At 41.4% G+C, this 25,388-nt stretch overlaps 1 protein-coding gene across 1 annotated transcript; it reads left to right on the forward strand.

Annotated features, from left to right (window-relative positions):
* On the forward strand, positions 1–25,388 carry IRX6 (iroquois homeobox 6). Its single transcript, XM_069738414.1, has 7 exons — positions 1–72; positions 782–1,036; positions 2,729–2,838; positions 14,462–14,754; positions 15,628–16,227; positions 23,882–23,990; positions 25,138–25,388. Exons 1-7 carry the CDS (start codon positions 1–3, stop codon positions 25,154–25,156), a joined length of 1,458 nt encoding a protein of 485 aa, XP_069594515.1. The 3' UTR covers positions 25,157–25,388.

Consider the following 25,388-nt stretch of genomic DNA (forward strand, 5'->3'; position numbering starts at 1 on the left):
ATGGTAATAAAAAAATCAGGAGCAGAGATGTCATTTTCTCAGTTTGGATATCCATATAACGGCAACTCTCAGGTAAGTGACAGCACTGCACGGCCGATCCGAATAGATAGTCATGGAAATTGGAAATCCTGGCTTTTTTTCAGATTTAAAGTTATATTTATTTTTATTTTATATTTTTTTTTTTCATTTTTTTAAGTTATATTTAAAAAAATAATAATTTATTTCCTAAATCATGCAAAACATTATATATATATATGTATATATATATATATATATATATATATATATATGTGTGTGCATGTATATATATATATATATATATATATATATATATATACACACGCATATATAATGTAAACTTTAACTTGTATATTAAGTAAATATCAAAATTTAACAATGCATCATTACATTCATAAAGAGGATCAGATCTAAAAAGAAAAGAAAATTTTTGCACATATATATATTTATACATAATGTAAAATTGTGAACTTCAACTTTCATAACTAAATATCAATTTGTAAGAATGTATCACAGTTTATTTGAAAAATAGACAGCAATATTATTTTTACTTAGCTAAAAAGAGAACCGTTACTAGGAATTAATAAGTAATTAATGGTGCTATATAAATAAATAATAATAAGTATAATCATACTAAGACTTTCCAGTAACATATGGCATGTATTATTACTTGTGGACTTTAATTGAATTTTGCCTTTTTATATTGCTTTATATACTTTATTTTGTTTTTCATTTTATACATTATGTTATGCTTTATTTGCAGTTTTTGGTTACTACAAATCCAGGCACAATGTGTTATGACTCCTCAGTCTCCAGATCTCTGCCTGAGGTCTCTGCGGCTTCTGCCCAGACCCCAACCATCTGCTGCCCCTCTTATGAGAACAGGCTGCTGGTCAGCACAAGGACTGATCTCAGCGCAGCGCTCGGAGTGTATAACCCTCAGTATAGCACCGCCAGCCCCAGCTACACTAGTTACCTACCCTGCAGCTCCGACCCAACAGCCTTATATTCTACTTTGGTAAGTAATAGAGATGAAATCATTAGTTGCATTATTAGATAGATAGATAGATAGATAGATAGATAGATAGATAGATAGATGATAGATAGATAGATAATAGATAGATAGATAGATAGATAGATAGATAGATAGATAGATAGATAGATAGATAGATAATAGATAGATGATAGATAGATATATAGATAGATAATAAATAGATTGAAAGATAGATAATAGATAGATGATAGATAGATAATATACAATAGATATATAGATAGATAGATAATAGATATATAGTAGATAATAGATAGATAGATAGATAGATAGATAGATAGATAGATAGATAATAAATAATAGATAGATAGATAGATAGATAGATAGATAGATAATAGATAGATAGATAGATAGATAGATAGATAGATAGATAGATAGATGATAGATAGATAGATAGATAATAGACAGATAGATAGATAAATGATAGATAGATAATAGATAGATAGATAGATAGATAGATAGATAATAGATAGATAATAGATAATAGATAGATATATAATAGATAGATAGATAGATAGATAGATAGATAGATAATAGATAGATAGATAGATAGATAGATAAATAGATAGATAGATAGATAGATAATAGATAGATAGATAATAGATAGATAATAGATAGATAGATATATAATAGATAGATAGATATATAATAGATAGATAGATAATAGATAGATAATAGATAGATAGATATATAATAGATAGATAGATAGATAGATAGATAGATAGATAATAGATAGATAGATAGATAATAGATAGATAGATAGATAATAGATAGATAGATAGATAATAGATAATATATAGATATATAATAGATAGATAGATAGATAGATAGATAGATAGATATAGATAGATAGATAGATAGATAGATAGATAGATAGATAGATAGATAGATAGATAGATAGATAGATAAAAGATAGATAGATAATAGATAGATAGATAATAGATAGATAATAGATAATAGATAGATAGATATATAATAGATAGATAGATATATAATAGATAGATAGATAGATAATAGATAGATAATAGATAGATAGATATATAATAGATAGATAGATAGATAGATAGATAGATAAATAGATAGATAGATAATAGATAGATAGATAGATAGATAATAGATAGATAGATAGATAATAGATAGATAGATAATAGATAGATAGATAATAGATAGATAGATAATAGATAGATAGATAGATAGATAGATAATAGATAGATAGATAGATAGATAGATAGATAGATAGATAGATAATAGATAATAGATAGATATATAATAGATAGATAGATAGATAGATAGATAGAGATAGATAGATAGATAAAAGATAGATAGATAGATATGAGATGGATAAATTGATAGATAAATATGCATATAAAAAATGTGTGTGTACAGCTGTATACATCTATATATGTGAACACACACATTTATATCTAGATTTATTCCTTCTCGAACATAAATTCTTTTTTCTTAATGAATCACTTAGAATATATTTACATTTTTTTGTTTCAGTGGAAATTGCTGCATATGATTTCTATACATGTGAATGGATATATATATATATATTGTAAGAGCGCAGTGTCTGTGAGAACGTCTTGTCTTCCGGCACTTGGTCCCATTAGCATCAATAATGTTTTGGCCAATTCTTTCTTTATCAATATATTGCAGACCTCACAGTATGACACGAAGGACGGCTCCGGATCCTTCCATCCAGGGCTCGCTCAGCCCGCTGCCTACTATCCATACGATCACTCCTTGGGGCAGTACCAGTACGACAGGTAACATTTTCTTTGATCAATAAGAATAACTAATGTTCTGCCTGTGATGCTGCAACAGACATCAAACCCCACCATTTCCCAGGGACGATCACTACATACGATGAATCCCAAAGCAAGCTTATAACACAGGAAATGTTTGTAATCTCATCAACTAAGTAAGACCCTAGCATGGCAGAATGCTAATGTGGAATTACATTGCAGAATCACCCACACTGCCACTCGTCTTACTTTCTAAGAATACTTCATTACACAAAATAAAAATCATGCCCTTTACAGTGGGTACGGAAAGTATTTAGACCCCTTTAAATTTTTCACTTTTTGTTTCATTGCATCCATTTGGTAAATTAAAAAAAGGTCATTTTTTTTCCTCATTAATGTACACTCTGCACCCCATCTTGACTGAAAAAAAACAGAAACATAATAATTTTTGCAAATTTATTAACAAAGAAAAACTGAAATATCACATGGTCATAAGTATTCAGACCCTTTGCTCAGACACTCATATTTAAGTCACATGCTGACCATTTCCTTGTGATCCTCCTTGAGATGGTTCTACTCCTTCATTGGAGTCCAGCTGTGTGTAATTACACTGATAGGACTTAATTTGGAATGGCGCACACCTGTCTATACAAGACCTCACAGCTCACAGTGCATGTCAGACAAAATTAGAATCATGGGATCAAAGGAACTGGCCAAGGAGCTCAGAGACAGAATTGTGGCAAGGCACAGATCTGGCCAAGGTTACAACAGAATTTCTGCAGTACTCAAGGTTCCTAAGAGCACAGTGTCCTCCATAATCTTTAAATGGAAGAAGTTTGGACCACCAGAAGTCTTCCTAGACCTGGCCGTCCAGCCAAACTGAGCAATCATGGGAGAAGAGCCTTGGTGAGAGAGGTAAAGATGAACCCCAAGATCACTGTGGCTGAGCTCCACAGATGCAGGAGGGAGATGGGAGAAAGTTCCACAAAGTCAACTATCACTGCAGCCCTCCACCAGTCAGGCCTTTATGGCAGAGTGGCCCAACGGAAGCCTCTCCTCAGTTCAAGATATATGAAAGAGTTTGCTAAAAAACACATGAAGGACTCCCAGACTGTGAGAAATAAGATTCTCTGGTCTGACAAGACGAAGATAGACCTTTTTGGTGATTATTCTACTCGGTATGTGTGGAGAAAACCAGGCACTGCTCATCACCTGCCCAATACAATCCCAACAGTGAAACATGGTGGGGGCAGCATCATGCTATGGGGGTGTTTTCAGCTGCAGGGACAGGACGACTGGTTGTCTTTGAAGGAAACATGAATACGGCCAAGTACAGAGATGTCCTGGATGAAAACCTCTTCCAGAGTGTTCTGGACCTCAGACTTGGCCAAAGGTTCACCTTCCAACAAGACAATGACCCTAAGCACACAGCTAAAATTACAAAGGAGTGGCTTCAGGACTATTCTGTGTCCATTCTTGACTGGCCCAGCCAGAGTCCTGACCTAAACCCAATTGAGCATCTCTGGAGAGACCAGAAAATGGCTGTCCATAACATTCACCATCCAACCTGACGGAACTGGAGAGGATCTGCAAGGAATAATGGCAGAGGATCCCCAAATCCAGGTGTGAAAAACTTGTTGCATCATTCCCAAGAAGACTCATGGCTGTACTAGCTCAAAAGGGGGCTTCTACTCAATACTGAGCAAAGGGCCTGAGTACTTATGACCATGTGATATTTCAGTTTTTCTTTTTTAATAAATTAGGAAAAATTTCTACATTTCAGTTTTTTTTCAGTCAAGATGGGGTGCGGAGTGTACATTAATGAGAAAAACATTTCTTGTGATTTTAAAATAGGTAATCTATAGTATATGATAGATAATAGACAGATAGATATTGGATGCATAGAATGATAGATGATAGAGAGATAAATAAATAGATAATGCTGAAGATAGAATCTATCTAACATATACTATAGATTACCTACTTTAAAATAACAAGAAACACAACATTTATTTATTTACGTTTCTGTCTTTTTTTTTTTACAAAATGCAAAATGTCTTCATGAAATTAATAGCTAACAATCTACTAAACAGTACATATAAATGAATATGGATAATACATTATTAAAAACCACGCTTCTCCAGTGTCTAATAAATTACACTCTTCTCTTATAACACCAGAACGGAAATCCTTTAGATATCAGGACAAAGTTTCAAAATCATTTTAGTAACTGGCCGATATGTGGTAAGATTGTTCTCAGTGGCAGCTGTGTATATCCGCATACAAGTGAGACTTCCCGCACATGTATCCACTGGATCATACCCTGAAATGTCCACTAGATGGTGGACCAACACCACAAATGCTTCTTCTAAATCTTCACCTTTAGCTGTCTGATCTCTGCTTAATAAATATGATGTGTCTGGAAATAATGAATCAAGAGGAATAAAGAAGAACCAGAAAGCCGACGAGTAAAACCTTCATCGTAATCCATGGCAATACCAGGCGCTGCAGCAGACCTCCGAGAAGATACAGTAATGTCTCATCCTCTCGCTCTGCAGCAGGGCGCGTGCTCCTGTGATGGGGACCTGGGAATTACCATAAAATGTCAGGAACCCTGAAGTTACGAATTACTGCCTGCTATATCTGCTATATGTACTCTTCTGACATGTCTGACTTAGTATATCATCGTTTTATAGATCCCTTTTGCAATGTCACCTTGTTCTGTTCCTCAGTTATGCCTCCTGGAAAAGTCTAAAACATTTTTTACTGCTGGTAGTTTCCATTTGCCTTGTCACGTTGTGATACCATCCAGTCAGTACTTACAGCGTCAGGCTAGGGCAAATCTTTATGAGACTACAAAGGACAACACCTAGTTGTCAATTTACATATAGTTTACACGGAGGAATAACAGAGGAACAGCACACAGAAGATCTTTGAAATTGTTATTCCATGAGTGTTAAAGAGGTATTCCCATCTCCAAGATCACATCCCAATATGTAATAGGTGTAATAATAATAACATTAGGGAATACCTCCAATTAGAAATGTAGTGTAGTTCTTCTGATTCGCTATGTTTCTTTCCTCATGTGCAGTGTAACAAATGGAAACGGAGGCACAGATGGTGAAGTGAACATTCATTTAATTAAATTTTCATGGAACCATAGGACCACTGTCCGGGGGGTCTCCGAAGGGGGCATGACTAAGCAAGCCCTAAACACCTGTAGCAAGACCCCTCAAACAGGGACAGGTTAGAATGCCCAGGGGACGCAAGGTGCTACCTCCAGTTAGACCCCGAACAAGTGGAAGCTGACCCAGCAGGACAGGCAGGCAGGAACTGCAGGTGGCGTGGAACTGGATGGACGACAGACAACAGGAGTGGGTAGCAGACGGCAGCTGGTAGGCTCTGGAGCCGGAGGTACTGACGGCTGAAGAGAGGTGGTGGAACCCGGGAGGTACTCTGAGAAGACAAACCGGAGTGAGCAAGAGGCTTGCTGAGTAAAGGCACGCTGGTACAGGAACCTGAGTATAGTGTGGCACCGCAGGAGTTCGGGTACCACAGTGGTGCTGTCTTCATCTCAGGGAGGGTAATGCCATGCCTGGAGACAGGAGAGATCCTTTGGCAGGTAATCTTACATGCAATATTTTCTGACTCCAGGCCCGAAGGGGAGCTCTAAACCCAGTTTAAGGGGAACTTCCCTATATACATCCTGGTCTGGAGGAGGAGTCAGTTAGTCTGGTGCAGACAAGCAGGGCAGGCAGTTGGCAGTTAGTAGCAGACAGTGAAGGAGCAGAGAAGGACTTAGGAGCTAGAGGAGGGCTGCAACTGGGCCCCTCTAAGCTGAGCGCAGAAACCGGGCAACAGGAGCCCGAGGTCGTGAGGAACTACACGTCCCACGGCAGAACTGGAGTGCAGGAAACTGAAAGGGACTTGCCCACATAATACCTGAGGTACAGCAGCAATCACAGCTTGGAGTCACCATGGACAGAGACCCCAAAGAGATGGCTCAAGTCGCCTACCATGCAGGTACTGTCCCTGGACAGGGGAAAAAGAGAACCTTGTTAGACAACTACAGGCAGAAAGGGAGTACAGACCAGTGCATAGTGGAAGGCTCCCAAACTGACCTGTCAAAGGGATTTCCACTTGTCTTCAGACTGCCTGGACTCCATCTACACCTGTTGCCGGTAACCTGGACGGAGGCTGCTTAATACCAGTAAACCAGGTAAAGACTGCAACCCTGTGTCCTCCATTTATTTGCCAGCATTCACCATCCTTGCCGAATACACTAGGAGCCCTGAGGACCCCGCTTCACCTGGGAAGCGACACCATCTGTGCTGCAGCACCTTCGCCCCCAGAGGACTCCTTTAAGCAGCGTCGGTCACCTCTGACTGAGAACCACAGGTGACGTCATAAACTTTCATTATTTCTACAACCCCTTTAAAGACCGTCCCTTTTACTTGGGCACCCAGGGCCATGGACCGGATCGCTGCCACCGTGACCACCCCATTAATTGCGACCGAACCCAGTACCGAGTATCCCCACTGCCCTAGCGGGCGACTCAATAGCAACAGGAAACACTTTTTGCTCAGGCACCTCCACAAGGTAAGAGGTGACAGAAATAGTTCGAGACGCTCCCCGGTTGGTTAAGACTAATTCAGTCTGCAAAAATTCTCTCCAGTAGGAGAGGGGCATGAATATTCTCCTTAGGTTCCCACGATTTGCCCTAAGGACCGAAGCCCTTCGAATCTACCAAGAAAAAGGTCTTTCCTCTTACATCTTCGTGGCCAAAATATTCGCTACCTCAAATACATCCTCCACGCCGACGGGATCAGGAGTAGCACCCAGGTCCTTAAAGAAAGAGCTCAAGATTACTGGTTTGAGGAGAGAGACATGAAAGGAGTTAGGCAAACACAAAGAGGCAGGTAATTTCAATTAGTAAGAAACTGCATTGATTTGTTTCAAGACCTTGAAGGGACCAATGAAGCGAGGTCCCAACTTGTAACATGGCATCTTCAGGTGGATGCACTTGGTGGAGAGCCAAACTTTATCCCCAGGCAGAAAGGTCGGAGCATCCAGATGTCGTTTTTTAGCATGTTTCTTCAGATGCTGGGATGCTTTCTTGTGAGTGGCTTTGGTGTTCCTCCACACTTTCGAGAAATCTTCAGTAAGAGCGTCTGCAGCCAGAATACCCAAGGCCCTAAGACAGGAAGAGGAATTCCGGGTTGGGGACCAAACACAATATGGTAGGGAGACTTCGCAGAGGATTGACTTATGTGGTTGTTATAGGAGAACTCTGCCCACGATAGTACTTTGACCCAGTCATAAGTCATCATGATGTACATTGACGAAGTGACGCAGGACCCCGGACACAATCTGATTGATCCTCTCCACCTGACCATTGGACTGGGGATGATAAGCAGAAGAGAAACTCAGCTCCACACTCATGAGTTTACAAGTTGCTCTCCAAAACTTAGAAGTGAACTGGACACAATGTGGAGAGGAAAGCCATGTAGGGGAAAAATGTGTTGAATTAAGTAGTCTGCAAGTTCCGGAGCGGAAGGAAGACCTGGCAGAGGAATAAAGTGAGCCATTTTGGAAAAACGATCCACTACAACCCAAATGACGGAGCAGCCATAGGAGACGGGAAGATTCGTAAAGAAATCCATAGCAATGTGTTGCCAGGGAACTGAGGGGATGGGAAGTGGCAGAAGATGTCTGGATGGTAGATTCTTAGCGGATTTGTTTCGGGCATAGAAGGGACAAGCAGAGACATATTCCAACATGTCCTTACCCATGGTAGGCCACCAGTAGTGATGGGAAATGAGTTGCAAAGTCTTCTTCTGCCCGGCATCACCTTGAAAGAGTGACCCCATTGAAGAACTCGCCTCTGGTCCAAACTGGAAACCAACATCTAATCGTGAGGAACCTGAGATATGTCAACTGAGGACACAGTCACTATTCTGGGTGGCTCAATGATGTGCTGGGGTTCTTCATCCAAGTCAGGAGGCAGAAACGCTGAAGAAAGTGTGTCAGCTTTGATGTTCTTGCTGGCTGGGTGAAAGTGCAGAACGAAGTTGAACCGTGCGAAAAACAAAGACCACCTGGCCTGGCAGGGATTTAGCCTCTGTGCAGAGTGGAGGTAGACTAGGTTCTTACGGTCTGTGAAAGCTACAACCAGATGGACTGCTCCTTTGAGTAGATGCCCCCACTCCTGAAAAGTTAACTTGATTGTCAGCAGTTCTCGATCTCCAATGGAATAATTTATTTCGGGCACGGAAAAGATCTTTGAGAAGAAGCCACAGGAAACCATCCGTCCGGTAGAGAACTTCTGGTAGAGAACCACCCTAGCACCTGTGGAAGAAGCATGCTCTTCCAAGAAGAATTGCTTATCCGCGTCAGGTCGATGTAGGATGAGCACAGAAGAGAAGGCTTTCTTTAGTGAAGTAAAAGCCTCGTAAGTCACAGGAGACCAATCCTCGGAATTGGTGCCTTTTTGGATCAGAGTTAAGATGGGAGCCACTTGGGATGTGAAGTGCGGAATAAATTAGCGGTAGTAGTTAGCGAATCCTTGGAACTGCTGTATTGCCTTAACCCAGGTGGGGCGGGCTACTTGAGGGTAGCAGCTAACTTCTCTGGATCCATCTTCAGACGACTGGACGAGACAATATAACCGAAGAAGGGAAGAGAGGATTGCTCAAAAACACACATCTCAAACTAAGCATACAGTCTGTGCTCCCTGAGTCTCTGCAGGACCTGACGGACACTCCTCCGATGCGAAGCCCAGACTGGAGAGTAGATCAGGATGTCATCCAGGTAGACGACCACGCAAGAATAGAGGAGATCCCTAAAAATGTAATTAACAAATTCCTGGAAAACCGCGGGAGCATTACTGAGCCCGAACTGCATGACCCAGGACTCGTAGTAGCCATCTCGGGTGTTGAAGGCAGTCTTCCACTCATCTCCCTGGCGGATGTGGATGTGGACGTGGACATGGATGTAGAGATCCATCTTTCTTCTTTACAAAGAAGAAACCTGACCAGTAGGAAGATGGTAATCCTGGTAAGGTAGATGGTGCTGCAGGAAGGCGAACTGGGCGGATGAGAGGTAGACATCTGTGAAAACAGAAATCTCCCCAGAGTAGGATTTTACCAGTCTTCCAGTTTGAGACAGGCTCATGTGCACGAAGCTATGGTAGACCTAAAAGCAAGTGGATAGACAAACCGGGCAACACATGGAGGGAGATTTTCTCAGGGTGTGTCAGACCTAGTCGAAGTTCCACTGGCACAGTCTTGAAATGAACGGGCTCAGTCAAAGTTCTGCCATCTACAGATGGCACAGGGTTCTGGAGGTGCAGGACACCATGGCTTGTTGGATGAATTTCCCAGAGGACCCCGAATCCAGGTAACCTGATGCAGAAAAACTGACCGTGACAAAGGACATTGACATAAGCAAAAGAAGGAGAGGAATGATTTACACAGAGGGAAGCCTCACCTACACACCGTAGGTGCTGAAGTTTCCCGGCCTCTCTGGACATGAATGAATCAGATGCTCAGAACTGCCCCAATAGAAACACCTTCCCTCCGAGCCATGCACCTCTTGGCTCTGCTTCGCCAAAGCCACCTGGTCAACTTGCATAGGCTCTGGAGAAGAAGCAGAGTTATGAGAAACAGTCAATTTTTGGAAACTGGGAGCCGAACAAAATGGTCTCTTCTCTCACTTAACCTCCCTGGAGCGCTCTTGAAACTGGAGATCAATTTGAGTCGCCAGTGAAGTCAGATCATCCAGAGACGTAAGTCCTACCAGACAGACCCTCTCAGAGGGCGGCCACCAACACCTCATCATTCCAGGACAATTCAGAAGAGAGAGTACAGAACCACACAGCATACTGAGCCACCATAAGAACCTCCTGGCGAAGGCGAAGAAGGGAGGAGGCAGTCGAAGCAGCACGACCAGGCTCGTCAAAGGTCCTGCGGAATGCCCCGATGAGAGACTGGAGGTCATTGACCAGAATTTCCCTTCTCTCCCATAATGGATTCAGCCAAGCGAGGGCCTCACCAGCAAGGTGAGACATAATGAAGGCCACCTTGGCCCAATCAGATGAAAACAGATCTCCCAGGAGTTCAAAGTGCAGCGTGCACTGATTAATGAACCCCCGACACTAGGTAGGCTCGCCATCAAACCGGGTGGGAGCCGCCAAACGAGGTCCTTTACAGACGCATACCTGGGGACCTGGAAACCAGCCACTGAGGGGATCACAGGCTGGGCATAAACGGAGGAAGCTGAGGATATCACCGACTCCACGCATGTAGACAAGTTGCACAGATAGTTGTGATCTTCTCCTGCTGGTCTCTCAGGTGTGAGACTTCTTGACATAGCTCTGTGGCCGGAGGTGCTAGAAAGCCAGCGGGTTCCATGGCCTGAGCAATCTCTAACAAATAGAAACAGAGACACAGATGGTGAAGTGAACATTCATTTAATGAAATTTTCATGGAACCACAGGACCACTGTCCAGGAGGCTCTGAAGAGGGCGTGACTAAGTGAACCCTAGACACCAGTAGCAAGACCCCTCAAACAGGGATAGGTTGGAATGCCCAGGGGACACAAGGTGCTACCTCCAGTTAGACCCCCAAAAAGTGGAAGATGACCCAGCGAGACAGGCAGGCAGGCAGGAACCAGAGACGGCGTGGAACTGGATGGATGGCAGACAGCGGGAGTGGATAACAGGCAGCAGCTGGCAGGTTCTGGTGCTGAAGGTACTGATATTGTCCAAAGAGAGGTGGTGGAACTCCGCAGGTACTCTGTAAAGACAAATCGGTGTTACCAAGAGGCTTGCAAAGTAAAGGCACACTGGTACAGGAACCTGAGTATAGCAACAGGAAACACTTGTTGCTCAGTCACCTCCATAAGGGAAGAGGTGCCAGAAATAGTTCGAGACACTCCCCCATTGGTTAAGACTAATTCAGGAAATGGTGTGCTGTCTCTTCAAGAGACCGGAGTGCGTGCCCACGCACCCTTAGAACCATGCCCGGAGACCTGCAGACCCCATGCCTGGACCAAGAAGCGACAGCAGAAGAAAACAGCGTGGAACATGGGACACAGGCCTCTGGGGGATGGTGCCGGGAAGCCGACTGGGAGGTAAACCGAGGCGCTGGCGCTACATGCAGGCATTACAGGACCTTAGATATCCATGGTTACGACCATCACTAATGAGCTAACTTACTGTCTCTCTATCAGTGGTAATAACCATGGATACCTAAGGTCCTACAATATCTGTTTTTTTCTTACAAAATCCAATGACAAAATTGACAAATGGGTGTTACCTGTTGGGGCGTGTCCCTACACACTCTTATACTGTCTAATCAGTGCTGACTTTGTGGAGACGCAGGCATTTTAGAAGGAAAACAGTAACACAAAATTATCGATTTTGTAAATACATTTCCAAAAGGAGGAACGGCAGAATAGGGCAATCACTGGCTCCTTGACCTGCACTTCCACTTCCTACTAATATCACTTATCCCCTATTATGGCTCCACGGTTTAAGTCATTGAGCTTTAGTACAACCCATATTACTTGCTAGTATTTGCCTATGAGGATTACTTGGCTGTGTGCTTTCTGCCAGAGAAAGCTGAATTCAGAGCTACAGAAGTCCCAAAGAGAATGAAAGGAGCAGTGTCACGATATATAAATCGACCTCGCGGGGGGTCGGTAGCGGATGGCACAATAAAGACAACGGGATGGAAAAGGGAGGAGAAAGGCCCTATCAATAGGGAAATGAAGGAATGGTCACCTTATGCTCAAACCTGAGCCTGACTCTGTACTCCCCTAATGCCCTAAGCAGGTCCTTCCCCCCACCACTGTCAGGAACCTTGTCCCTCACTGCCACCTCACACTGCAATGGCTAGTGCACTGTCCGGCAAGTAGCGGTAGCCTCACCACTGAATATGGTACCACACAGGGGACAGTGACAAACACAAAAGGACAAGGAGCAAACACAGCACTTAGTTTCCAGATACCACTACCAAGCTCCACACTGTGGATAGCACAGCAACAGGACTCCAAAACACCAGAAGTGGCTGACACCTGAGAGCTGCTCCTGCAAGGCTGGTCTCCATAGAGAAATTCGATCACCAACAGTCAGCTGATGCATCAAGTGACCATTTAAAGGATGGTGGGAGTGGTCACTACCACATCAGCTGACCCAACAGCACTGCAGTTACACCAGATTGCCAGCGGGGGAAAAAACTGACATTAACCCCCGATGGTCCTGAAAGGAAAAAAAACTACATTTAAAACAGAGTGTAACCAGAGCTACCATGAATCCAAAAGTGGATTGTGACGAGCATCATGTCGGCGATTAATGGGGGTTTCAACAGTTGCACCTCAAACAAAATAAAAGTTATCCCCTAACATTAAACTTGTTTGCATTGAACAATACCTTTAACCTCTTAACACAATGTCATTGTACATCATTGTTGGGGTGTCTATGTGTTGGAAGGGCTCAGGAGCTGAGCTCCAATGGTCGATATATGTGTTTAACAGAAGAGACCAGAGCTGAGCTCCGTTTGCTGCTGGTAACCAAAATGATATCAATCTCTGCCAGCAGTGTTTAAAAGACCAGTTTTCGGTGCGCACACCTACTTGCCCCCAGCAGACGCCCTCAAGGCAATCTTGGAATACTAAAGGGTTACCATGGCCGGGGTGCTTGTTAAAGGCTCCCATTGCTGCCATCTTGCTATAATATAAAAATTGGATTCACCACCTTTTCCACCATTAAAAATAAAATAAACAAATACAGTATATTTGGTATGGTTGTTCCCGTAATTGTCCGCTTTATCAAAATATAAAACTAAAGAAAATATATCAATAGGATCAACCCTTCTATGACATCTATAAAGCATGACTGTCATAGAAAGTTGAATAAAATGATACCTTAAAATTTGAAATTCGAGGTCTTATTCTAGAGATAGCCATGTTTTTTTCTACATCGCCTCCAGGCTATGGGCAGGCTATGGGTCGAGCATAGATATCCATGATAATCTGCCTCCAGAGCTAATTTTAAATGAATGGGAGAGATACCAGTGTGAGACATATGACTAACACAGAACCGTAGAACTGAACTTTGTCTCTTTACAAACACATTAGCAGCTGCAGCTCTCACAGCTCTGCTGTATTTCTACAATATTGCAAACCTATTAGCCTGCGAGCTGGTAGATGAAGCATTGAGAGGAACCTGCAAATGTGTCAGTTACTTCCGAAGTAAGTAAGAGTGATGTGGTGGCTGATTGGCTGCAGGGTTCACGTGACATAACCAGCTCCCATAAAGATAAAGAATTGCCACCCGAGGGCTTATAAGAGACGCTCTAGGAGCTGCTGGACTACAAGTTTGATCCCAGGTACTGAACAACTTGCATAATGAAAGTGAGAGCAATAAAGTATCTTTACTGTGCTTTTCAATGTTTTTTTTTCCTCTGTAAATAATGTTGAAGGAAATTAGGATTAATCAGTCTAAAGAAAGTTTTACTTTTTTTCTGGCAAACTTGTTTAGCGAGCACTCTGCTTGAAACACTTTTACAGAAAAAGGAATTTTATATGTCAGTTCAATGAGAATGCATTTGATACAGTTTCTCAAATATTGATCTGTTGAAAGGTTTGGAACACTTGATTTTACTGTCTCGACAAGACGGAAAAATGCAACCAGAGAGACCACAAGCACCCTTAAGACCTGGTTATATGAACATAGGAAAAATCCCTATCCAACAAAAGGTGAAAAAATTATGTTGGCGATTATTACAAAGATGACGCTCACACAAGTCTCAACTTGGTTTGCCAATGCAAGAAGGAGGTTAAAAAAGGAAAATAAGATGACGTGGTCACCAAAAAATAAGCCTGGAGATGAAGGTAAAGAAGCCAAAAGTGATGTAGACGACTACAGTCCAGGAGGTGACAGTCCAGGTAAGCTAAACATCTACAAATAGGTACAATATAGCAATACCCGTTGTATTAAGGGGGCTCTCCAGGATTGTTATATTGGCAGCCTATCCTTAGGATAGGCCATTAGTGTGTCGTTGGTAAAGATCTGAAATCAAAAGCTATTTCCTTTTAGCATTTGGGCCATGGAGGTATTGCAATTGCAACATCTAGAGATGATCAATTCAATTAATTCTGCCTTATTCCGGCGTCTAGGCCAGTTTTTCTTCACTTCTGCACCTGGCGTTCTCAGCTCTGCATCCTGGACAGCTCTGGCACTCACTTGACCCCACTATGACATGATATCATAGAAGCCCAAGTGACATCACAGGGCCTAACACGCTCTAGAGAAGGAGTCCCCAATCTGTTCCTCGGGAGCTACATGTGGCTCGTGGGCAAAAGATGTGTGCCTCGCGGCTGACTGCTACCTGGGTGCATTTAGGGCAATATTTTGGACAAGGGTAGGTGAGGGTTATGAGGAGCGGCACCAGCAAAGCTAAAGTTAAAAGATAAATATATATATTTTAAAACTTCCCCAGATCGATGACTGTGTGATTGACATTCAAGTATTAGCTAGGTAGAAAGGCAAAATGAGCAATTGTAAGTACACAGTGTCATATAATATGATGATTGCAATATATTAAGAGTATAAAAACCTTGAAGGGAGAACGTCTTTTAATGCAGCAGCACATTACAGTAGAATGGCATATGTAATGGGTAATAATGCATACAAGCCTAAAGACACACCCCAGAGGATCTTGTAAGTAATGCTCCCTTAGTAATGGCCATAAAAATTAATATTGTAATTATGTTTTATATATTTTGGTCTTGTTCTTTATCTTTCAGATGAAAAAATGTGTAAAAGTGACAAGGAGCTGAAGCAAACTGATCTGGATGGCACTGAGGAAGAGCCCAACAGCCTACAGAGTGAAGACAAGACCATGGATTATCATCATGACTTGGCCAGATCCAGCTTATACGCTTCAGGAACCGGTGAAAGCATTTTGACACAAAATTGCAATGCAGCGACCAATCCATGTAATAAAGATAATACAGAAGACTTTTTAGGACTAATGGTGGAGAAAAAAAGCTTCCAAGGATACAGCGAACACATAGTAAGTTGTGAGAATGCTGAAAAACCTAGAATATGGTCGTTGGCGCACACAGCAGGTGCCACGATTACTGTGGACACTGAAAGTGGTAATAGTAGGTCAATGAGCCCTGACTGTCTCTTTGTGAGAAGAAGACACTCTACCCATGGCTTGTGCAATGAGACGAGGTCCTTGCATAGTATAAAGACTCAAACTCACACCGAATGTTCTTTCGAAGAAATGTCCCAGTCAGCTAAAGTTTATAGGACTTCAACATTCAACTTACAATCATTTCAACTCAGCTGTCCATACCCTGTATTGGGAGAATCATGTGAATATTCCTCTGGAGTGGAAGGTATCTACTCATCCTTGTTACTGTAAAAGCTATTGAGACCCATTGTGGGAATATAATACATGCACCCTTAATTGACAAGTGATTTTTTTTATTACCTAACCACCATAATTAGGGTAGTAATCTAATTAAAACATTCCTAAAATATTAATTTTAGTCAATGCATGTTCCCCAGGAAAAAAAAAATCTAGGGCAACTTTTCTTAGAACTCATTGTTGTGCCGTTATCCCTACTGAAAATGCATGAATAGCTTGAAAAGTGTTAAGGTGCCCATAAATGTCGTACGATCTCACCTAACAAGCCTAGAATTCATGTTTTCTCTAGTGAGAGAGCAGAGTAACCATTACTAGATTAATCTGGCCAAAACTTATCTGCCTGGAGAAGAAAAGGAGCAGCCATTTCACATCACGGGAGGTCAAGAGGCCCAATACATATTTGAAGATCTGCCGATCTCAGCATATTTGGCCAATTTCAATCTTTTGTGTGTGAGGCATTTTAGATTCGCTATATTATATGGGTGTGCAAAACAAATAATACCAGGGGAGAAAAAGATTGGACAGTTGGAATTATTGTTTATATGTTGTGATGCAGCAGTAGGACCATACACAGTGAAACGGCAGTGACCCAAGCAAGTTCAAACAAAACGTTTCTTTATTGTGTTACTTCACACAGTCTATTGGCAATACATATTAAACGGCTTCTTCATCCAGGCCAAAGGAAAATGTACAGTACACGACTTCTTAACACAGTCCATCAGAAATACACAGTAGCCGGCTTTACTATTGCAGTCCCTACACAGGCCAGACTTCCCTTTGTCCAGTTTCCCTGGGGAGACCGCCCGCCGATACCAAGTCTCTACTCACGCCGTGCACATCACGCTATCCTCCGGATTGCAACCTGGCAACACAAGACAGCCCGGGACGCAGGGTGTCAGTTCCTTTTGCCCCTCCACACACAAAGAGCTCTGCAGACAACTGCTCTGTCTGCTTCCAATCCAACACTGACACACCTCCCCCTCTACTACAGGGCTTGTAATCAGTCAGTGCTTCACTATTCTAATTACAGCCACACCTGTGTCTGCAGTACGCCCTCATGGCCTCACTACGCTTCCATGCACATTCTGGAGAGCACATACAGCGCTCTCTAGCTGTAACAGGGGTCACTGCCTCACAATGTGTATCTTGAATAGCCATCTTTAATGGTCAATATACACCAGTTGCCTACGGGTGTAGGCGGTTCAATTAGACTCAGAGAATATTAGAGTTGAAAATGGACTCCAGGGTAATCGTGTGCAATCCCCTGCTCAATGCAGGACTCACTAAACCATTTCAGGCACATGTCTGTCGAGCCTCTGTTTGAAGACTTCCATTGAAGGAGAACTCACAACCTCTCCTGGCAGCCTGTTCCACTCATTGATCACCCTCACTGTCAAAAAGTTTTTTCTAATATCTAATCTGTATCTTCTCCCCTTCAGTTTCATTCCATTGCTTCTCATGTTTTCATGTTCAAATGAAAATAAGTGAATCTCTGGTCTGACTCTTTAGGAAGTATTACCCTTGTAGCCTTGCAATGAATGCAGCATTCGCATCTTACAGTATTTGGAAAAGTGGACACTAAAGTCCTTTGTCAGGTTGAATTTTTGAATTTTGTTAATGCCTTAATGCTTTCTAGAGTCTGCAACCCAGATGTCTATGCCATATGTGGACAGTCATTGTGTTCATGCTTTATTGTATTGAGTGTGACAAAGTTACTGGCAAGGTGCTGGAGGGGAGATATGTTTTGCTGAGGCTAATGGCTTCAGTGATGTGAACCCAGAAGTTTCCTCCAGAACATTAAGTGTTGCAAGGGGTTAAGTAACCATTTTGTTGAAAGGCTGGGTTTTTGTAGGTTGAGGGATCACACTGTGTTGGGGGTCATCATACTTTGCCAGTGGAGTTGATGGGGGTTCAATAAGGGTCATCAAACTGTGCATATGGAGGACACAGTAGAGGAAGTCACTGTGTGGATATCATACAGTATTTCTGTAGCACTTTTGTTGGCATCATACTTTAAGGGTGCAATGAAAGGGGAATGTAGGGCTTCAGTAGGAAGAAAAACACTTTGTAAAGGCTATAAAGTTATGAGATATGCTCTTCTGTGACCCCGCCAAATATTAGTTCTTTTCTTTTTTTGTTGGGGGGCAATTAGAACTTATGCTATGTGACCTCATGGTTTCAATGCACGCCCCTGCTCAGCACTCAGACATCGGGGGATAATTTGTTATTTTGCTTTGTAAATACAACAATCATTGCCTTCATCATCCCAATATGGAAAAATGCAGGAAAAAACTTAAACACACTAAAACTTGAGAGGTTATACATTAGAATCTACAATAACAACATGCACATAAACAAGCTGCAACAGTTAAAACGGTGCCATCTGCTTTTTGACGAAGGTACTCCAAACCATAAGCCTGCAGCTGTTGCACACTATAATAGTCCTTCTCAACACTTAAAGGCTGTATATTCCAAAAGGAAAAACTGGGAAAAAGGGAAAAATTATACTTTAGTTTTTTTCCATTGGTAACTAAATGTAATTTGCTTAATCAAACAAGTTTATGGCACAAAAGAATCTTTGCACTCCCCCTTACATACAAAATATATGTAATGCGAAGGTCTAATTTATTTCTCTCATGCCTGGTGTCATTATTTGGTATGTAGTACATGGAAACTGTGCTAAGCACCGATGTAGACAATTTTTTATTGTGAGAATAACCAATGGATATGGCTGAAGAGACAAAAGCTAATGACCGTAGATAAATTATATGGCTTTAACATATAGCGATTTTGAAAAATATGAAAAAAAATGTAATGTCAGAAAAAAATGCATCCAATTCAATTGAGACCTATTCTTGACACAAGCAATGGAACTGGGCTGGGAAAGTCAAAATGTATATATATATATATATATATATATATATATATATATATATATATATATATACGTATATATAAAAAGGTTTTGTGCATATATACAGACCAAACGTTTGCACACACATTCTCATTTAAAGATTTTTCTGTATTTTCATGACTATGAAAATTGTACATTCACACTGAGGGCATCAAAACTATGAATTAACACATGTGGAATTATATACTTAACAAAAAAGTGTGAAACAACTGAAAATATGTCTTATATTCTAGGTTCTTCAAAGTAGCCACCTTTTGCTTTGATGATGGCTTTGCACACTCTTGGCATTCTCTTGATGAGCTTCAAGAGGTAGTCACCGGGAATGGTTTTCCAACAATCTTGAAGGAGTTCCCAGAGATGCTTAGCACTTGTTGGCTCTTTTGTCTGGTTGCTAGGGAATCCCCACATGTAGCAGGCTAGTAGCTGTAAATCATTCAGCTGCCGCAATGAAAACTAAATCTCCGAGCAGTCATAAATACTCGGTGGTCACCCAAGCGTGCTCAGGAAAACCCGAGCAAGGAGTACACTCGCTCATCACTACTGTTTACAATAACAGTAATTTTGACCAGGGGTGTCCAAACATTCACATTCCATTGTATACATTTAAGGTGTGAATCTATATATATAATTGTCTAAGGGGTACTTCCGTCTTTCTGGTGGCAACTTCCGTCACGGAAATCTCGCGTCTCTGATTGGTCTCGCCAGCTGCTTCTCATGGCTGCCGCGACCAATCAGCAATGGGCACAGTCCGATTAGTCCCTCCCTACTCCCCTGCAGTCAGTGCCCGGCACCAGCTCCATACTCTCCTCCAGTCACCGCTCACACAGGGTTAATGCCAGCGATAACGGGCCGCATTATGCCGCAGTGTGACGCACTCCATTACCGCTGCTATTAACCCTGTGTGTCCCCAACTTTTTGCTATTCATGCTGCCTATGCAGCATCAATAGTAAAAAGATGTAATGTTAACAATAATAAAAAAAACAAAAAACCTGCTATTCTCACCTTCCGTCGTCCGACGATGCGCTCACGCCATTCCCAGAGATGCATTGCGAAATTACCCAGAAGACTTAGCGGTCTCGCGAGACCGCTAAGTCATCTGGGAAATTTTGCAATGCATCCTGGGAACGGAAGATGGTGGCAGCCGAGCGCATCGCCAGAGCTTCGCTTTATTTTAATTATTTTTTTTAACAGGGATATGGTGCCCACACTGCTAAATACTGCATGGGCTGTGTTATATACCGCGTGGCTGCTATATACTACATGGGCAATGCTATATACTGCGTGGGCTGTGTGACATACTGCTTGGGCTGTGCTATATACTACGTGCCCTGTGTTATATACTACGTCGCCTGTGTTATATACTGCGTGGCTGCTATATACTGCATGGGCTGTGTTATATAGTATGTGGGCTGTGTTATATACTGTTTGGGCTGTGTTATATACCGCATGGCCACTGTTATATAAGGTGTGGCCTGTGTTATATACTGAGTGGCTGCTATATACTACGTGGTCAGTGTTATATACTATGTGGGCAGTGTTATATACTGTTTGGGCTGTGTTATATACTGCGTGGCCACTGTTATATAAGGTGTGGCCTGTGTTATATACTGCGTGGCTGCTATATACTACGTGGCCAATGTTATATACTATGCGGGCTGTGTTATATACTGTTTGGGCTGTGTTATATACTGCGTGGCCACTGTTAAATACTGCGTGGCCTGTATTAATGCATCGTGTATTCTACAATATGTATGTATGTATATAGCAGCCACATAGTATATAGCACAGGCCACGTAGTATTTGCTATATACTACATGGCTCCTATATACTACGTGACCTGTGCTATATACTATGTGGCTGCTATATACATACATACATATTCTAGAATACCCTATGCGTTAGAATCAGGCCACCATCTAGCATATAAATATAGGGGTAAAGTCAATCTTATGCAGCGGTGAACCTGACACATAACTATATTAAAATCAAAGTGTTAGAAAGTTCATGTACCTTGGAACTTGTGGAGCCTTACGTTGTGCTTGAACTTCTGACTCAAGTTTCCTATAAGTACGAGTGTCACTTAGGAGACGCATCGACTCTCTCATGTATTTCTCATGATCCAATACCACGATCCCCCTTTGTCTGCTGGACATATAATAATTTCCTTATTGTTCTGCAGTTGCTCAATGGCCTTCTGATCGGTCTGAGATAAATTGTTACCATCCACCTCTCGTGTCTCCCCTTTTCCTCATAGTTTGTAAGCTTGCGAGCAGGGCCCTCATTCCTCCTGGTATCTGTTTTGAACTGTATTCCTGTTATGCTGTAATGTCTATTGTCTGTGCAAGTCCCCTCTATAATTTGTAAAGCGCTGCGGAATATGTTGGCGCTATATAAATAAAAAATTATTATTATATTATTGTACCTGAATTTAGAACATCTCTTATTGCTAGGCCTCTGGATTATAAAAAAGAAACACCGACATTAACCAATAAATTCTTAAATAAAAGGTATGATAACCAGCTTCTAGCAGACGCAAGAACGGCAGTAGAAGTGAAATCACGATCAGATCCCCTTATGAGCTCCAAGGAACCCTCTATTCAAATAAACTGTATCCCCATCATTACCCAATATAATTCCAATTCCTACATACTAAAAAGAATAGTTGGAGAACACTGAAAGACAATAAAATTATGGGGGACAAGATCCCCACATCCCCTAGATTTATATATAGAAAAGTTTGAACACCCCTGGTCAAAATTACTGTTGTTGTGAACAGTTAAGCAAGCTAAAGATTAAGTGATCTCTAAAATGCTTAAAGTTAAAGATGGCACATTTCCTATGTATCTTAGGCAAAAGAAAATATACTGTTTTTTTTTGTTTGTTTGTTTGTTTTTTCATTTTAAAAATTACAAAAAGGAAAATGGGCCAATGCAAAACTTTGGGCACCTTTGGACATTTGTGTGCTTAGATCACTGTGACCAAGGTTTCAGACCTTAATTAGCCTGTTAGGGTTATGGCTTGTTCCCGATCATCGTTAGAAGGGCCAGGTGATACAATTTTCCCTGCTTTATAAAAACCCAGCCTCCTATAATCTTGTGCCAAAAAACTGCAACCATAGGTTCCTCTAAGCAGCTATTCAGCACTCTGAAAATGAAAATGGTGGTGACCCACAAAGCAAGAGAAGGCTATAAGAAGATAGCAAGGTGTTTTCAAGTTGCCATTTCCTCAGTTCGAAAAGTAACACCAGCTTGAGAAATGATTTTAAAATCCAAAGTGTTGGCCTACTGAAATGAATGTTCAGTAAATGCCTCAATACTTGGTCAAGGCTCCTTTTGCATCAATTACTGCATCAATGCAGCATAATTGATAGCAGCCTTTAGCTCGTCTGCATTGTTGGGTCTGGTGTCTCTCATCTTCCTCTTGACAACACCCCAATCTATGGGAGTTAAGGTCAGGCGAGTTTGCTGGCAAATCAAGCACAGCGATACTGTTGTTTTTAAACCAGGCATTGGTACTTTTGGCAGTGTGGACAGGTGGCCATGTCCTTCTGGAGAATAACATTTCCATCTCCAAAAAGCTTGTCAGCAGAGGGAAGCATGAAGTGCTCTAAAATTTCCTGGTAGATGGCTGCACTGACTTTGGTCTTAATAAAACACAGTGGACCTACACCAGCAGATGACATGGCTCCCCAAACCATCACTGATTGTGGAAACTTCACACTAGACCTCCAGCAGCTTGGATTGTGGCCTCTCCACTCTTCCTTCAGACTCTGTGACCTTGATTTCCAAATAAAATGCAAAATTTGCTTTCATCTGATAACAACACCTTGAACCATTGAGCCACAGTCCAGTTCTGTTTATCTTTGGCCCAGGTAAGAATCTTCTGATGTTGTCTATTGGTCACGAGTGACTTGGCACAAGGAATGTGACACTTGTAGCCCATGTCCTGGATACGTCTGTGTGTGGTGGCTCTTGAAGCAATGACTGCAGCAGCAGTCCTCTCCTTGTGAATCTCCCCAAAATTTTTGAATGGCCTTTTCTTAACAATCCTTTCAAGGCTGCGGTCATCCCGGTTGCTTGTGCACCTTTTTCTACCACACTTTTTCGTTCCACTCAACTTTGCATTATTAAACTTGGATACAGCACTCTATGATCACCCAGCTTCTTTAGCAAGGACCTTTTGTGACTTACCCTCCTTGTGGAGTGTGTCACTGATTGCCTTCTGGACATCTGTCAACTCAGCAGTCATCATGGAAGACTGTGGTCTCCTCCCACCAGCCCAGGAAGAGGTTGGCATACAATGGAGACCAGGGGCTCCCCATTTCAGTCCCCCTGAATCCCCTTGAGCTTGTGGTACATCTTTCCATTAAACAGAAAGCAATTGTGTGTAAATATATCTGACATAAGCTTAGATACAAAGCCCAACCCCTGGTAACATGTTCCCTTTAAGCACTTTTATCACTTATCACTGTATCTCTGAAACCATATGGTGGTTTTAAAAAACAAGGTAAAAGAAACACATACTCGGAGAAGCATGGAGAATAAAAAATGAAAAAAAATCACCAATTTAAATCCAGTGATAGGTCTTTTTTAAAAGAGTTTTCTGGTAATTAACCATTCTTGGCCCATCTGGAGAGTCACTGTCAGACAAACAGACGTTAAACCTGTAAGTGATAATTTTACAATGCTGTTTTTATTTTTTATACAGGGAGTGAAAGGTCAATGAAGACGAATAAAGATGTTTCAGAATACAGACATACCAGTTTTATGGATGACAATGACTTGCTAAGGACAGCCTTCAGGCCAGTTATGCGGAGGTGAGGCATTGCCAAGTATATTGTATCTTGATTATATTGATCATTTTTGCAACCAATTTATTATTTTCAGTACATCTAAAACAAAAAAAGGTAAACATCCCTGCAAATGATGGTAGTTGGCGATATTGAAGTTTATATATACAGTTCCCATGCAGACCTATGTGCTCCCAAGCTTAAAGACTATATGGAAACCATAGTCTCCTCCTGAAAAAAATAATCTCTTTTAACTGCTGTAGCAAAGCCTGGTAGGCTAGGGTTAAATCCTAGCTCTACAGGTGCTAATTATATCACCTGGCTGGCCTGCATATAACCAGTCTAGCTGCTCTCCTTAGTCAGTCACCTCAGGGAAGCTGACCACACTGGATGTGTCTTGGAGCTGAAGAGAGTGACAGGACAGAATTCCTCTCTGACAAGACATTGCACAGGCCATGTGCAGAGAACCACAAGCATCAGTGGTTTCAGTGGTTGCTATGGACAATATCTGTTTTGTGTGACAGAGCTGGGGCTAGCTTAGACATTTTTGAGTAGCCAGGGTCTATTCTGTTTAGTTAGGGCCTAGTCAAGGCTCGGGATTTATGTTTATGAGTTGCATGTGTTTGGACCAAAACTATTGTCTGTGTGAATGCTACCCAAGGTCTAATGTCTACCATAGAGAGTGAATCCCTACACTGCCATCTACTTTTTATTGACCTACTTATATAACAATACTGTATTTATGGAAATAGTCTCTTCAGAGAGCAAGAAGACTAGACCTCTAGTGCCCCCTATTGGAGAAAACAGTCATAAAAGTCAATATCAGCCCCCACTGTTGCCGCATGACAAGGGATAAAAAGCCAAACCAGACTATATTTATACATTTATACATTAAAATTAGTATGAATTATGCTCATAAGCACCTTCTAGTGTTGGATATATGTAGCCAGATGTATATCACGTAATATTACACTTATACTGGGAATTCGAAGCTATAAAATGGTGTATGTATGAGGCTAAAATATTGACTATTGTTTGATTTATGATTTAACATAGATAGATATTAGAACTGAAGTTGCTCCATAAAATATTATAATTCATTAAATATTCAATTCAATGATTTTCAGCAAAGCAAATAAGAATTTGTACACTAACTGAATGCTTTTTTTTTAAGAATCATTCACCAGGCCTAAATATGAAGTAGATTAGAAGGAAAAGAAACTTGCGTCAAAGAGAGGAAATGCTCCTACATGCCTGAAAATGTTTGAGAAATGATATGTTTAACTATCCATCATACTGACCATTAACTGACTGTTGTAATTTATGTTTACATTAGTCAAAATTAACTTTATATCATTCTTATGTTGTTCTAAGCCAGTGAAGCCAAACTGGTGACAAAAAGTGGCATTTTGCACTTGCATTCCA

The sequence above is a fragment of the Ranitomeya imitator genome, chromosome 9, assembly GCF_032444005.1.
Source record: "Ranitomeya imitator isolate aRanImi1 chromosome 9, aRanImi1.pri, whole genome shotgun sequence".
Lineage (NCBI taxonomy): Eukaryota > Metazoa > Chordata > Amphibia > Anura > Dendrobatidae > Ranitomeya > Ranitomeya imitator.